A 14,396-nucleotide genomic window follows, 5' to 3' on the forward strand; every position below is an offset into this window, starting at 1 on the left:
ACGACTGATATTTGCAGATAAAAATGTACCCTCTTAGCAGCATGGAATAAGTAAATATGACATAGATTTTAATGATGAATATGAGTTGTGACCTTGACCACAAAATCCATAGGGGTCATCAACTGGCCACCGCCAGCCTAAATTTAAAGTTTGAGGGCCATGGGTGCAGGCAATGTCGAGTTATCACTCGAACAACCTTTTTGCATTCAAGGTCAAGGTGACCTTGACCTTTGTTCCGATGACTCCTTAAATCAATAGTAGTCATCTACTTGTCATGGCCAGCCTGTAAAGTTTGATGATCATAGTTCCAGGAATTATTCAGATAAAGAAGATTTAACCTTTTCATGTTTAAGGTCCCTGTGACTTTGACCTTTGGCCCGATGATCCATAAAATCAAAAGGGATCATCTACTTGTCAGGCCCAATCTTTATGTCAAGTTTGATGATCAGACGTCCAAGAATCGTCAAGTTATCCCTTGGACAAGCTTTGGTCTACTGACTGATCGACCCTCCGTCATGTGCAAAGAAATATACCCCCTCTTCTTTGGCATAATAAAGGTCACCATGACCTTGGACCACATGGTCCTAAAATCAGGAGTCATTTACTTGCCATGACCAAAGTTAAGTAAAAAATAGGGGACTACTGGTACTATAAGTCTTTGCATGTTTTTTTTTACCTGAAACCTGTTTTCTAGGTCACTGTAACCTTGATCTACTGACCCCATAATCAGTACAGGTCAACTACAGACCATGACTTATGTAATATACAAAGAGAAGACTCTTAGTCAAGTGGTTTTCAAGTTATTAATTGGAAACAAAGGTCTGTAAAAATAATCAGTGCGTCTTCCAACATGGAGGCCAATAATGCAGTCAATTTAGAGGCAGAACTCAACTTAGTTTTCAGTTATGGCCAGGGAAAGTTTGCACATCAATGAAAAGGGCCTAGGCTTCCACGACACCTCAAATCTTTTTCTTTGCAGAACAAAAAAATAAAATGAAAATAAACACAGGCATCCTTTTTTATATTTAATTGTTATAAAAGATCAAAATAGTTTATGTCAACATTTAATCACTATTTTTACAATACATTCCTAAGTTGTGACTTTGAAAATCTAGCAACTTAAAATATGAAGGAAATAAATAACATTGAGTTAAACCAGTGCAGTTCTGTTTTTTGTGCTTTATTGTACATTAGATCACAGAACTCTATAAGTCAAAAAAGGTATACAAGTTGAAAAAATATCAAAAACATGTTTTAATCAAAATATAAGATATTATTATATAAATATAAGACATATTAATTAAGAATGGGACCTTAAAGGGGCAAGACACCAGATCATCACAAAATTGGCAAATACATTATTTCGACAAGACGAGCCTATAGAATTGTCAATATAAGATAGTATGGGGCTAATAAAACCTCATTTTACATGATAAAAAGAATATTTGGTCACTGTCTCAGCTGAGTTAACCTGTTTAAAATTAGCACATGTGAAAGTCAAGTGAAAAGTACAGATACTGAGATATATATACCAATGCTATTTTTAAATAAACTTGGACTTAAATGGTAGACAACCCCAGTAAATTTCGAATTGGAAAATAATCTGCAAAAGATGCATGTGTCGTAAGCAATGTGAAAAATCAGTAAGATCTAATGTGTGCTACACAACGATATCAATTTGTATGTAAGTTTTTAACAATTTTCTTTTTTTCTTGCTATCATATCAAGTGTTTCTATACCACGTGATACATTGCGTCATGAATGCTACATCGGAAAGCAATATTTTGCTTCGAATGAAGACTTTAAACAAAGAGAACTTCACTATTTCTTCACCATTTTAAATGAAACATAGCGCAGCCTCTGCCGCTTATGGGGTTCATATGGTGTCTAGTCCCTTTAACATCAATTTTTGTACGATCAAATATTATATGATCAAGCTTTTAAACTCGATTGAAAGTGTTACCAGTATTCGCAAATTCAAACTAGCTGTGTGTTATTGTGTCACCAATAAAACAATTGGTTTTCAAATAATAAATATTGCTTCTTAGATTTACCAGTTCAAAAAGCAATCGCATAATACAATCATTGATAAGAGAGTCTCACTGGGCTGATTGTTCAGAACTTTGTAGAAGTTATGAATGTGATAAACGATATCGTTGTTATCTTTTAAAAGGGAAATATTAGATGATGTGTTCACATATATAAACAGGGATGTGTTTGACCTGGCAGCTAGAGGGCTGAAACATTTTCGGCCATGGGTTTAAGGGGCGCTCTTTGGGTCAAAAGCGCACTGCTGTAGAAGAAAAAATGGCTTTTTAGAAGCTCTTTTGAGAGCTCTCCTGACTTTTAATTTGAAGCAAACTGGAATATAAACTTAAAACAACTGAAAGCAACCAAATAATTTTTTTCAGGTAAAAATAATAATTATTATTATTATTATTTTTTATTTTTTTTGGGGGGGGGGGGGGGTCTCTGAGGCCATTAGATCCGCGAATCTGCGGACAAATCACATCCCTGTAGTAAAAGGGACTTGCTCATGTTTTTGTAAAATGCACTTTTTTTTGGATGACAAATTAAAGTGACAAATCATTGAGTGATGAAACTAAGTAACTGATGGCTGGAACACTTCAACAAATGTTAATATATAATCAAATATTGTCTTTGAAGTCCACAATCTTGAATCGAGTTATTAACGCTATACAACAAAAGCATTAAACGTTTTTAGTTATCCTCATGTTTGTGTAGGAGTCTATGTGGGTGTGAGATTTTGTTGTCCGTTTTTTTAATTTTTCATTGAATGTTCTAGCCTAGGTTTGCACCCATGTAAAAGCAGAATATTTATTATACTTTAAATGAATTTTATTCTGCAATTTCGGTAAAATAGTTATAATATGTGATTTCCTCAGTTGAGGTGCAGACAGTAACTATCAACATGATTTAGTGCACTTTTCAAAGATTTAAAAAAAATAAATATGCATATGCCTCTGAGCCTTGACCTTTTATTTAAATTCCTCAAAGTAGGCCATACTGGTTTATTTCCTTGTTTATCATTCATGTGCACCTTGCTTCTGAATGGTTTCCATAGAAACATACACAAATGTAAAAAGATACTACGCACATTTAAACAGACAGATTTGAAAGCCAGTGACGACAACAGCAAAGTTTTGAATGTACAGTCTTTAATGTTACATTTTTTAGTAATTAAAGTGTGTGGGTTTTCATTTTACATTTCTTATGGTAGAATACACTTCATCTTTTATATTTAGATAAAAGATTATCATAAATAACATATTTCCATTATAATATATCACCAATAACAGAAAGTGCCGTATTTTTTATATATATTTAGGCTTTGCTAGATTGCTTTTATACTGATAAGAATAATCTTAATGGGACTCGTTCTTGCTTTGTAAAATGCATTTGTGTCGAAAATAATAATGATTTATTACAAAATATGATGTGGCAAGTCATTAGGAACGTTCAAACTAAGATACTGACAGCTGGAACCCTTCAAAAAATGTCGATAACAAATGTTTGCTCAAATATCGTCTTCGAAGACTACAATTTTGAAAAACATTAGAAACCCAATTTTCATATGGCTTATTGCTTGATTGGAATCATAGGATGATCACTTAATCAAGTGATGTTATCAATGCCTTCGAAATGTGTTTTCAGAATCATATTCGGGAAAACTAATTTTTGGTCCAAAAACATGAGCGAGTCCCTGAAAGGTTGATACAGTATGGCCTATTGTATATATTCAAGATTGTATTTTTAATATTGTTAACTTTTTCCATTTTTTTTTTTTTACTATTTTCTGTTGTTGCAAACCTAGTATTTACAGAAGCTAAGCTAAACACAAAAAATCCCATAACAAAACGTGACAATAAATAAAATAAAATTTTGGTCACAAACATAACAATTTACAATGCGCATTTACAACAAGAAAAAAATACAACTTTCTATACTATAACGTTTTACATTCAAGTTTTTTTTTCTATCTTTTTAACAGCAGATTTAGCAAATTTTCACAAAATAAAATAACCCTCACCAAGCTTTTATATAAATCGCTGTTCCCCAAAGCCTACAATTATATAACGTGATCTTTTTCACACCTATTAAATTTACTGCCCAAAATACTGCAAGATTTGAACGTAAACAATGGACATCCTACAGAATATCCATATAACACACTTTTTTCTACCTTGATATCACACAGTAGCCTAGTATACATGCAACAATCTACTTCTGCAATACTATGAGAAAATAGGTCAGTTTATTGTTGAATTTAAAGGCTGTTGTAAAGAAAACTTAATAGATGATTTACATATAAAAAGAAGTGATAGAAGTAGAGCTGATGATATTGCTTTCTATGAATTTTATGCAGGGAACTGAATGAGGAATTTCGAAGTCCTTTAATAAATATACCGTAAAATATACTAACTTTCAGATTTGTGAACATTAATGATATTTTGTGAAAAAAAAATATAATGTATTTTTTTAAATTGTAATTAATGTAAATGGCGCCAAATGTTTACTCCATTTCAAATAGAGAAAAAAACACTGGCATATATTGCACATTGAAAATCTTCATTATAATTTTTGCTTTCTTCGGAAAGAAATAATTTAGGTACCCAGTATTAAAATAAGAATTAACTTAATTTTATAAAAGAAACAAAAACATTGTTGATTTATAGAAGTTTAACATTAACACATTATTCATAAATATCATTCATTCACAAACTATATTTTTGGGTTATACTAGTACATGTATATGCAAAAACATTCGTACATGTATAACTATTTTACATATCAAAATACACCTATCAGTAATGCACTGCACTAGTTGGGAATGAAATAACAATATACACTTATATATATTACAACAGTAAAACAGCAACATCTGTTTAAAAATGACAATTTAAACTTCCAGAAGCCGTTTTATCAAGAATATTAGGAGCGATTTCTTATGTCTTTTTTAACCCTCTCCTAGGCCCAACAAAAATGTTATTTTGTGGTTAGGGTTACATCTTGTCTAAAAACAGGTAGGACAGCCCAGGAAAAACAACTGCTGCTAGGAATCTTGACAAGAAGGCCTGTTAACAAATTCATTCAGTTTTAATAAATACCACCATATTTCAAGCGAAAAAATAAATACTCCTGATTGATATTTCCACAAGACAATTCATCAGTCCACAGTTAAAAACAAACATATCACATGACTTTCATATTGTCCTGTTAAATTTTTAACAACCTTAAAATGCCCTTAATACAATCTAGGTCTCTTTAAAGTGACCCGACGTCCCGATAATGTTTCGTAGCTGTATCTTTCTGTTTCTTCCTTCTCCTCACTTTCTTCTGCCTCTGAAGACTCATCGCTATAGAAACCGGAACTCATTTGGGTGTAAAATGGTGGTGGACCATTCCATGGTTCTACGACATCTTCGTCATCACTCGGATACCATCCTGGGTCTTCATATGTCTGAACGCGAGGGGGCAATGGGGACGGCTCCCTATGGACAACCTGTGGATGATGGCGGACACCGGTCTTTGTCAATGCCATCTTTATTTCAGGGTAAGTATCTTTCTTTTTTTTCTTGTATGCTTTTACCTTTTTGCCTTTACTTTTCTCAATATTCCCTTTCTTATTACACTTGCCACTCTGCATTTTCAAACGATTACCTAGTTGTTTCCGGTTTTCTTCGACTATGCTCTTTACAACTTTTTTGCTTTTCAAACGCTTTTTTTCCCTTTTAAATGCTAACTCCCTTTCAACAGCGTCATTCAGTACTTGCTTAAACTGCATTCTTGCAAATTTCAGCTTATCCTTAGATGGCCAAGTTTGAGGGAGATGAAGAATTGGTGTTATATTTGCAGGTGCATTAACAACATGCTGAACATTAACTTCTGTTGAACCAACTGCCCTCATCGACAATTTACGAATTGGTGCGTTTTCCATACTGGAAAATCGAGGTTTCATCGGTGTATCACTCATTTTGTTCCGATCTATTGCACTATTAGAAATATCAATAACAGTCTGTTGTCCATACATGTGATCATGAATTGTACTCTCATCTTTCACTCGCAAACTAGTAAAGTTTGTGTCCATCAGCTCAGTTTTCACAACACTTTCAATGTTGAAGAGATCTGTACTGTTCAATGATTGAAACTTCTGCCCCTTGTGTCGGTTATCAGGCGAGATTCTCAACCTTCTTACCACATGAGAGGGACTATTCTTGCTCTCAAGCAGAAGTTTGCCCTGTGGGGATTTCAACAGTTCATCCACAATATTTTCTGATAAATCACCCATGCCAAACAAATTTTCATCCAAGTTGGCGAACAAGTCTTTCTCCCACTCATCAAATGTACCCTTGGAGGGGCTTTGCAAAAGTTTGAATGGGCTCAGAGAGGAATCTTTAAATGGACTAAATATGGCACCAAATCCTGACTTCATAGGGCTTATGATGGTTTGGTTGGAGTCCGTGTTGACCCTGAAAGGGTTTTTAGAGGGGCTGACTGTCGTCATCTTAGGATTCATGTCTCCAGCTCCTGATGAACCTGTGCATTGTGAAATAAACGTTTTTAAATTTGTTTGATTTTCATAACGCTACAATCTATTTTAATATAAGGTGCATCAAACAGGTACCATACTTTTAAAACAAGAGCTGTCACAGAGACAGCGCGCTCGACTATTCGGCCGCTTTTTAGTGTAAGGATTGAAAAGTTTTGGCCAAACATGCATGGACCACTGTTAGATTAGATTTCAACGCAATACATGATGTGCTGAGATATAAACATAAATGTATTTACATGGAACATTTTAACCAGAATAACCAGTGTAATAATAAAGGGCCATTATTTGCAAAATACAGTTATCTAACTTTGTTATTCAATTAGGTTGGGTGGTTGAATACCATTGTATAAAGTCTCAATCCAATACATCTAGTAGTTGCTGAGATATTATCCTATGTGTGCTAACATGCAAGACCGTAACCAGAATTTTTAAGTCGAATAATAAAGGGGCAAAAATTATATAATATGAAAGATAGAGTTATTTTACTTGATTAAATAAGAAGGTTAAATGGTTGGGAGCCTGTGTGTAAAGTTTCAATGCAATACATGATGTATTCGCTGAGGTATTGACTTAAAAGTGGTTACATGCAAAACCTTAACCAGAATTTCTAAGTTGTATAAAAAATTGCAATTATTTTGCATTAAATGCAAACTAGAGTTATCTAACTTGGTTAATTGAGTAGGTTGGTTGGTTGAGTACCATTGTATCGAGTCTCAATGCAATATCTCAAGTAGTTGCTGAGATATTAACCAATGTGTGCTTGCACGCAAAACCTTAACCAGAATTTCTAAGTCGAATAATAAAGGCCTATTATTGGCATTAAATGCAAACTAGAGTTATCTAATTTGGTTAATTAAGTAGGTTGGATGGTTGAGTACCATTGTATAAAGTCTCAATGAAATACCTCAAGTAGTTGCTGAGATATTAACCTATGTGTGCTTGCACGCAAAACCTTAACCAAGGGGTGACGCCGACGCGGACGCTTGGGTGAGTAGTATAGCTCTCCTTATTCTTCGAATAGTCGAGCTAAAAATAAATTCAAAAATATATCTTCATACATTATATATAACCAAGCAAATGTACATTAACCATTATCCAGATTTTTCACACTGATGAGCTAGCCCTAAGTATTTATTTAAAATCTTGACCTTCGCTTTTGGAGATTAACATAAAAATTTCTAATCTAATTTCAGTCCATGACAAAGAACACCACTGGTCTGTTATTCTGGTGCTTCCAAATGTATTTTATGTATTCATCATTTATTGTTAACCTACCTGGCACTGGGTTTGCTGGTGATGTACTGTAACCGCTATCAAATGATGCCTCCGTCCCAATGCCTTTTGAGCCCTTGAGTGCTGACTGCACCAGTAGATCAGCTTGCAAAAAACTGTCAGCAGATTCCAGCATGATCAGTTACATCAAAAGCATGGTCTGAAATGATGAATAAAACTAATCCTTTATTTTTGTTTAGTTTTCTCCATAAAACAGGTAATTGTCAAAACATGTTACTATGATGTCATGGACATATAAACCATATAAATGTCTGATGATGGGCAATAAAGTATACAAGTGACTGGTGTAGGGCTTAAACCCACAACAGCTCCCCCGCAAGCCAGGGACCTTAGGTAAGACCCATTCCCCGTTATTCTTGAGGTGAAGACAAAACCACCGCATGCACCCTGCATTGCAGGGCCGCCTGGAAGATAAAACCACCGCTCATTTCCCCGGCTATCCCTGGTATACCCCCGGACTGGGGATGCCGTGGTTGCAATTGACTTGTGCATAACAAAATGAGCTTTAACCTGGCTGAACACTTACACAGCTCTCTAACAAAGAGCTTTCCCAGCGGCTGGTTCTTACCCACACACACTTCACTCATTCAACCATTAATTTCATAGGCCAATCCAGGCACTCCTGCATTTTACGTCTGACACAAGGTAAAGTAAACTTGTCTGGTGTGCATGGTGTGGGCCAAGACGTACTGTACACACACCTACCAGAACACTAGCATGGCGCTTTAAAGTAATGAGCTAACAGGGCAGTAGGTTCCTACCCACACACTACAATAATAAACAATGCAAAGAAAACCTTGACAGATGTACAAATTGTGGTCAAACCGTTGACATATATAAAACTGACCATATTTGCAATTCACTATAAAAAAGTATGGTGCCACATTGTCATTAAATTCACCAAATCACTGTGAATATATTGTTCCCCACAAAAAATAATCAGATATTACCTACTGCAAAGCCACCATATAGCCATTAATGGTGTAATATGTTTTATCCGTCAGCCTTACCAACACAGTTTCGGTGTAAACCCTTTTCTTTGTGACGCAATTTAGGGAGTTGACAGCTCAATTTAGCGCGCACTTGTCCAACAGCTGATAACAGATGTAAACAAATGTCAATACACGTACAATCCTACCGTTTGTTTCAAAAAGTGTGTACTTACATTAAAGAAAAACGTATATGGTGTCATTTTGCAACATTGCTTTCAAAGATCCGGCAATTCACGTATATTTTTAATGAAAGTTTGTCAACAAATTGGCTTTCCGTGACTTGTACATTGGCGCCATTTCCTGTCTATGTTACGAGTATTTTCATTGGATAAAATCTTCGTCTCTTTGATCCGCCGTAGCCAGTCAACTCCAGTTATGCCATTTGCTGCCGCTCAGTGAATTGATTTGCTATATTTAGCAATGGCCGACGGAATGTGTATTGTAATGTAGACATCTTTTATTTCTGCTTATTTCTGCATAATGAGATCGTCTGGACATCAAATGACAATGCAGTAGGTCATTTACTATCTCAATAATGAAATTTTAAATGAGCTTTACAGTATTCTTGGTATATTTTGTTCGCAAATCGCAAATCATAATATCGAAAAAAATCGCTATTTTGTGTTTATTGATGCAAAACACTAATTGGGTCCAATAATCAGACATACATTTGTTAAAAAATGTTTTTAAACCATACATTATCACCAATTTGAATGTTTAAAGTAACGTACCAAATCAAAGTTTACCTTATAAGTTTGGCCAACTCGATACAGAAATAGTGCAAAATTGCAACTTGTTGAACAGTGAATTTCTCTTTTTTTGTGCAAAATATAACAAAAACATTGTTTTTCTAATATTAGGTTTTAAAATTGAGTTGGTTATTTAAAATAAATCTTGTCTGAAACATTTTTAAATATGTATTTTCTGAAACAAATGTCATTCTTGTAAATATATGAATTATAAGATTATTTACTTTTTTGATAATGTCCTCCATGCTTTCTGCTGAAATGTTTATCGTGAAACTTCAAAATGTCTTTAAAGATGTGTTCTTGTCTAAGTTATTATATTGAATATTGTGTGATCACGGATGCTATTTGTAGATGTTGCATTCAAATTGCTGTGTCACTTCAAAAAGTATTTCTCACTTGCAAGACTAATTAACAACAATTACTGAACAATGCATGTCTATCAAAGTGTTGTTAACAGTGTTTTTATAAAAGCCTGATTCCTTACAGTCAGGATATATATTCAATTGTTCACTAATCATGTATTATAGACATGTGTCTAGCAGTTATTCTGAGAATTAAGTATTTTTCAAAAACATGAAAAGATACATTATGCTATTATTTAAATTCTGTTTATATCAGGTTATTGGTAAATTGTAGGTAAATAAGAAGTTTGGCGGCTATGTAACATGTATGGTAGGATACCAATGTATGTTTTTTTACCAAACTCCATCATAAATATTGAGAGACAGCCCCCCACCCCGTTGATGAAATTCCCTCTCACCAGTTATGGACTGTACTAAAATACCAAGCGAATAATAAAGCAGTAAGGGAGTAGATATTGGAAAGGAGAAGATCTCAGAAAGTCACAATTGCCTTGTTTTAAAAGCGCCTGTTGAAGGTCAATCAGGCATTTGTGATGCATCATTTGTTCAGAAAACATTTAGGGATGTGATTTGTCCACAGATTAATTGTAAATGAACTGGTTGGTTTTGGTTAATTCTTTATTTGTTGTTAGTATTGACAATTCATTTTGCTCAAATATAAAGTCAGGAGAGCCATCAAAAGGGCTTCAACATCCCAAAACCCTTTATCAAAATGGTTTCAACCCTTCAGCTGCCAGGTAAATCACACAATGCACAAGGATTTCATTCTACACCTGTAAATATTAGCAATTGAACAAAAATAACGAAAACTGAACAATAATAACCAAATATTGTCACATTTCAGGTCAGTGTGAGGGTTCATGTATTCTTTCAACTTGGCTAATCTATACAGTATGGTGAAGTAAAGATGAGGACAATCAAGGATCCAAAGAAGAAGCCTGAAATAAGGCGACGGGGTGAGGCTGTGCCAAACACACGGGCTGAGGCAGTTCTAAACACAGTACCAGTTGAGGAGGACCAAGCAACTAAGTGTACACCTCCGAAAAAGCGAAAAACTACGAAATCTCAAAAAGATGATAGCTTTAACGAGTCAGGTAGTGTTGTCGACAACCAAAGTGATATTGTATCTGAGCGTAGCAGTGTTATAGGTGATGATGATATTTCTGACATTTCTTCGTATAAAGGTACTCCACCAAAGAAAAGAAATTACAACAGAATAGTTGAAAAAAGCCCTGAAACTAACATAGAATTGAATAACGATGTTCATATATCTCCTGCCGAAACAATAAAAATTAAAGATTCACTGAAATTATCGCTAGAGATGAAATCGCCCCAAGATAAGAAAACCACACCAGAAAAGAAAACGAAACCAAGAAAGAAAAACAAATCTGGTGACTCTGTATTGAGCGATATTCATAGCAGTACACCCAATGATATAACCCAGAAAAAGTCCCCTAAATCTAAAAAACCTGTAAAGCAAAAGACAGATTCTTCTGAGCCAATAAGAAATGGAGAAATAAGTATCACTGAAAAGAAGAAACCTGGACCTAGAAGAAAAGTAAAATCAGATGATATTGAGGAAAGTGTTCCTAAAAAGACTACTGGTAGAAAAAGAAAACTCTCAGGACCTCAGGGAGAACCTAATGATAAAACAGAAACAAATGCTGTTAAAGAATCAGGGAAGAAGACAACACCAACCAAGAGATCAAAGAAACCAGTTTCAAAAACTATAGACAATGCTAAAAAGGAAGAGGAAAAACTTGTTGAAAATTGTAAAACAAAACCTAAACGAGTGAGACCAAAGAAGGCCACGGCTAAACAAGTAAATAAGGAGTTGGAAGAGATTGCTGAATCTAAGAAAAAGGAAGAGACTTCTAGGTTAGTGACTAAGGATGAAGAAAAAGATGAGATTGCAGAAAAGCCATCAGATGAACCAAATGACAACATAACAGGTATTAAAGAATCAGTAAAAAGCAATCATCGCATGCTTGATTTAGAAACAGACAATGAGCAGTCGGATGTTGGATCTGAGTTAGAAACAAGTTTTGAAAGTGTGAACAGTCACAGGACGGATGGAGATTCAGTACGAAATAAGCCAGTAGATAATGACGATGAAAATGATGAAGAGGATGAGGAGGATCATGATGAAAATGATGAGAAAATGGGTGATGAAAAGTATGTAGAACAGAAAATAAAGTGTGAGCATTGTGGCTATGTTTCTCGAAGTAAAGGTGGTCACACAAGGCATTTACGAAAATGTAAACCAGAGGATTTAGGCTTGGAACCAGACACGTCAGCCAGGCCGAAAATTCATACTTGTGAACAGTGTGAATATTGTGCTCCGAAACGGGTCCTAGTTATAAACCATATGAGGATACATGGTATATTTCAGTGCAAACGATGCAAGCATCGAGCAGACTCTGAAGATACACTTAATGAGCATTCTGCGACAGAACACAAGGACAGAAGTGATTGTAAGTTTTGTAAAATGTGTAATCGTTATGTAAAATGTAGCGATGTTCCATTAGAAAAACACATGGAAGAATGTCAGGGTCGAATTCCGTTTAAATGTCCAGAATGTTCTAAAGAATTCCAGTACGAGTCTTCGTTAAAGTGTCATGTAGTTTCTCATTATCCGGATCAACCCAAACTTTTTAGTTGTAATCAGTGTGACTATAAATCGAACTACAAAGCTAATTTGAAAAAGCACATCCGTCATATTCATGAACAGAGGGGGGAGAGGAACATTAAGTGTACAGAGTGTGACAAACTATTTTTTAGTGAAGACAATATGAAACGGCATTTAAAACTCCATTCTGAAGAACGGCCGTACAAGTGCCAACAGGAGGAATGCGACAAAGCATTTAAAACCGTAAATGGTCTAAAAACTCACGAGGTCTCGCACCAAACCGACAGGCCTTTTCCATGTGAGGTGGAGGGCTGTGAGAAAAGCTTCAAAACGAAGCGAAACCTCATTTCTCATTTGAACGAGACACACCAAAATGCTCCGAAGAACTACAAGTGCGAAGAAGATGGCTGTACAATGGCTTTCTACAAGAAATGTCACCTGGAGCGGCATACAGATGCTCATAAAGGTCCATACTTGAATTTTCTTACTATTTCTATGAAAAAAATGTTGAGGTATTGTCACAGGCTTTTATGCGTCATCATTATTCCATGTGCTAGAATTTAACCTTGTCGGTAAATAAAAAACCTGTTTTAAAAAGATTTCACTGAAACCTCACCTAGTTCGTAATTATGGTATCTTGGTGCAAGAAGTCAATAAGTGTAGTGCATTTTAATGGCAATTATTGACTTCTTGCACCAAGGTGTCAATTATTTATGCAGCGAGTGACAATTCCCCTCATTTTTTTTTAAAATATATATGCCCATTGATTGCAATAACAGGTGAGCTATCACATCCATGTATGGTGCTCTTGGGTAAAATTGAAGGCAACAATTTGCTGGCTCTTGCTGCATCCAGGGCTTCCATTAAAAATTTGAAACTGGAAGTATGAACTTCCTGTGAATCACTTTTGGAAGTTTTACACTAAAATATGGAAGTTTAAGTCTCCATAATACAATATCTTTTTCAACTACTTTTCAACAAATATATTAAAAATCAAATAATTTTCTCTTTAACTTATACTATTATAATTCCTTTTACTTAAAAACACTTAAACTGATTGAAATTATGACTATAAAAGTAATATTAACAAAAGGTTTTGATTTTTTGTACTTCCAAGCTTTCAACTTTGGAAGTTTTCTTCAAAATTATGGAAGTTTTTGTACTTCCAAGGAATCAATTTTGGAAGTTTTAACCCATTTCTAGGGAGTAATATACTTCCAAACTTCCTTTAACGGAAGCCCTGTGCATCTTAATTTAGGACAAAAGATCTTAGATTATAGACTCATATTTTAGTTTTGATGTGTTTAATGTATTGAAATGCTTAACAACACACAGTTTTGAGTTAAGATTTACCTTAAGGCAAACATTTACATGTAGCATGTTGATGTGAAAATAGTGATCTTTGCAGATGACAGATGTTTGGTAAATGAATAATGGTTTTAAAGTTTTTCCACTCCAAAAAAGCATATAAATTGTCAGCATAGCTAATTGATTAAATATTTTTTTGAATGAGCCTTGTTAAAAGATATTTTTAGCTTGACTGGTTATATGAAAGAGAAAAAGTCAGTGATTATTAGCCTAAGTGTTATTATACCCCCACAAACGAAGTTTGAGGGGATATATATAGGAGTGAGCTTACGGTCGGTCGGTCGGTCGTCTGTCTGTCGGTCTGTCGGTTTTCATGGTTTCCGGACGATAACTCATGAAAGGCTAGACAGATTTGAAAAAATTTTGGTACACAGGTGTAACATCAAAAGATACAGGTCAAGTTCGATATTGGGGCTGGTGGGGCCAAGG

At 34.8% G+C, this 14,396-nt stretch overlaps 2 protein-coding genes across 3 annotated transcripts in view; one reads left to right on the forward strand and one right to left on the reverse strand.

Moving 5' to 3' along the window:
- Positions 1-918: 918 nt before the first annotated feature.
- LOC128217182 (uncharacterized) lies at positions 919-9,152 on the reverse strand. The gene is made up of 3 exons (XM_052924127.1): positions 9,033-9,152; positions 7,850-8,006; positions 919-6,558 (listed from the first exon to the last, which is right to left on the reverse strand). The coding sequence occupies exons 2-3, from the start codon at positions 7,980-7,982 to the stop codon at positions 5,267-5,269; spliced, it is 1,425 nt and encodes a 474-aa protein (XP_052780087.1). The 5' UTR covers positions 7,983-8,006; positions 9,033-9,152; the 3' UTR covers positions 919-5,266.
- Positions 5,437-14,396, forward strand: part of LOC128217181 (titin homolog) — a 29,194-nt gene continuing 20,234 nt past the window's right edge. The window contains exons 1-2 of one of the 2 annotated variants that reach the window (XM_052924126.1): positions 5,437-5,575; positions 10,815-13,065. In XM_052924126.1, coding sequence (XP_052780086.1) covers positions 10,878-13,065 — 2,188 coding nt within the window. In that variant the 5' untranslated portion in view covers positions 5,437-5,575; positions 10,815-10,877. Of the gene's footprint in view, positions 5,576-9,283; positions 9,372-10,814; positions 13,066-14,396 lie in introns of those variants that run through there. The other variant, XM_052924125.1, reaches the window with a different exon arrangement.

The sequence above is a fragment of the Mya arenaria genome, chromosome 14 (assembly GCF_026914265.1).
Source record: "Mya arenaria isolate MELC-2E11 chromosome 14, ASM2691426v1".
Lineage (NCBI taxonomy): Eukaryota > Metazoa > Mollusca > Bivalvia > Myida > Myidae > Mya > Mya arenaria.